The sequence below is a fragment of the Microtus ochrogaster genome, linkage group LG3, assembly GCF_000317375.1.
Source record: "Microtus ochrogaster isolate Prairie Vole_2 linkage group LG3, MicOch1.0, whole genome shotgun sequence".
Taxonomy (NCBI): domain Eukaryota; kingdom Metazoa; phylum Chordata; class Mammalia; order Rodentia; family Cricetidae; genus Microtus; species Microtus ochrogaster.
Window position 1 is genome coordinate 45,213,634 of NC_022029.1, and position 1,426 is coordinate 45,215,059.

The following is a 1,426-nucleotide window of genomic DNA, read 5'->3' on the forward strand; positions in this document are numbered from 1 at the left end:
TTGGCTGGCTTGAAACTCACTATGTAGATGATGCTGACTATTTAGCTCTGACTATGTAGTCTCTGCCTCCCAATGCTGAGATTATGGGTGTATGCCACCACGCTGCATTGAGGCAGGCTTTCCAAAGCTCTCACACGTAGCCCAGACTGGCCTTGAGCTCATGGTTCTCCTGCTGTGGGTGCCTGAATCCCAGGATCAGAGGTAAGAAATACCAAGCCTGGCTCAAGGAGCAGTCTTCTGGATGAGTGGGTAAATTAGCTGGTACTGTCTCAGGCAACTCTTAGTAGACTTGAGGAAGACTTTTTAAAAAGGTCACATGAGAATGAGAGGAAGCAAGATTCCAGCTCAGTTTTTCATTTCTTTTGGCTTTGCCCTGGTGGCTTCTCCTGAAACCCTGGTTTTGGCCTCTCCTTTATGATTGTCATTTTGTTTGTTTGTTTGTTTGTTCAGTTTCCTCTGGAAATACAAATCTCTTGGCCAGTGCCTTGACGACATCTCCTTATCACACCTCACTGTCGCTGGCCTGTGGTCTCAATGGTACCCTTCACGGATGGGCTTTTCTCTGATCATTATCTCATCAAGTCTCTCTCTTCATCGCGCTAAGTAGATTTGTGATTGGGTTTAATGCTAGTTCTTTGCTTTTGATACATGGTTTCACTGTGTAGCCCTGAATGGCCTAACTCTGTAGACCCAGCTAGCCTCGAACTCACAGAGAAGCGCCTGCCTCTGCTTCCTGCGTGCTGGAATTGAAGGTGTGCACCACCACATCCAGCTTAATGCCAGATCTTAAATCCGTATTAACAAGCGTTCAAAGAATCTTGCTGTGAGACAAACACTGCTAGAGAAGCCTTTGGGGGCTTTAAATTGGGTGTACACTTCCGCAGTAGGAAATGTTCATAAAATTATAAGCCATACCTCACCTTTGCCAGGGATAGAGATCAGGGTGCTGGTGAGGGCCAGGCTTGTGTCATCACCCAGAGTGATGTTCACACAGTACGTTCCAGACCCATTGAAGGCTCTTCTCACGGATAGCGGGCACAGCTCATCCAGAGCCACGGAGCTGCAGACCCTGGTCTGGGCCACCTGGCAGGTGGGGTCAGAGACGATGGTACAAACTTCCGTGGGAGTGCTGTGAAGGAGCAGGGTGAGCACATGAGGGAGGAAAGAGCAATGTCAGGGCTTGTGGGGGTGGGGGTGGGGGTGATGGTGAGGGGTTTTGCTGTTTTTAAAACAGGGTTTCACACTGTTGGCCTGGAACTCATGGTGATCCTCCTGCCTCGGTTTCTTAAGTTCTAGGATTATAGGCACAAGACACAGTGCTTGCCTCCGTCATGACAGCTTTAAACAGCAGCCTTTGCTTTTCTCCCCCGCTCCCTGCCCGCTTCTCTCTCTCTCTCTCTCTCTCTCTCTCTCTCTCTCTCTCTCT

The 1,426-nt window shown here is 49.2% G+C and overlaps 1 protein-coding gene across 1 annotated transcript in view; it reads right to left on the bottom strand.

Annotated features, from left to right (window-relative positions):
• Positions 1 to 1,426, bottom strand: part of Gpnmb (glycoprotein nmb) — a 31,731-nt gene that overhangs the window by 5,317 nt on the left and 24,988 nt on the right. Inside the window, exon 10 of the mRNA XM_026785883.1 lies at positions 921 to 1,129. Coding sequence (XP_026641684.1) covers positions 921 to 1,129 — 209 coding nt within the window. The remainder of the gene's footprint in view (positions 1 to 920; positions 1,130 to 1,426) is intronic.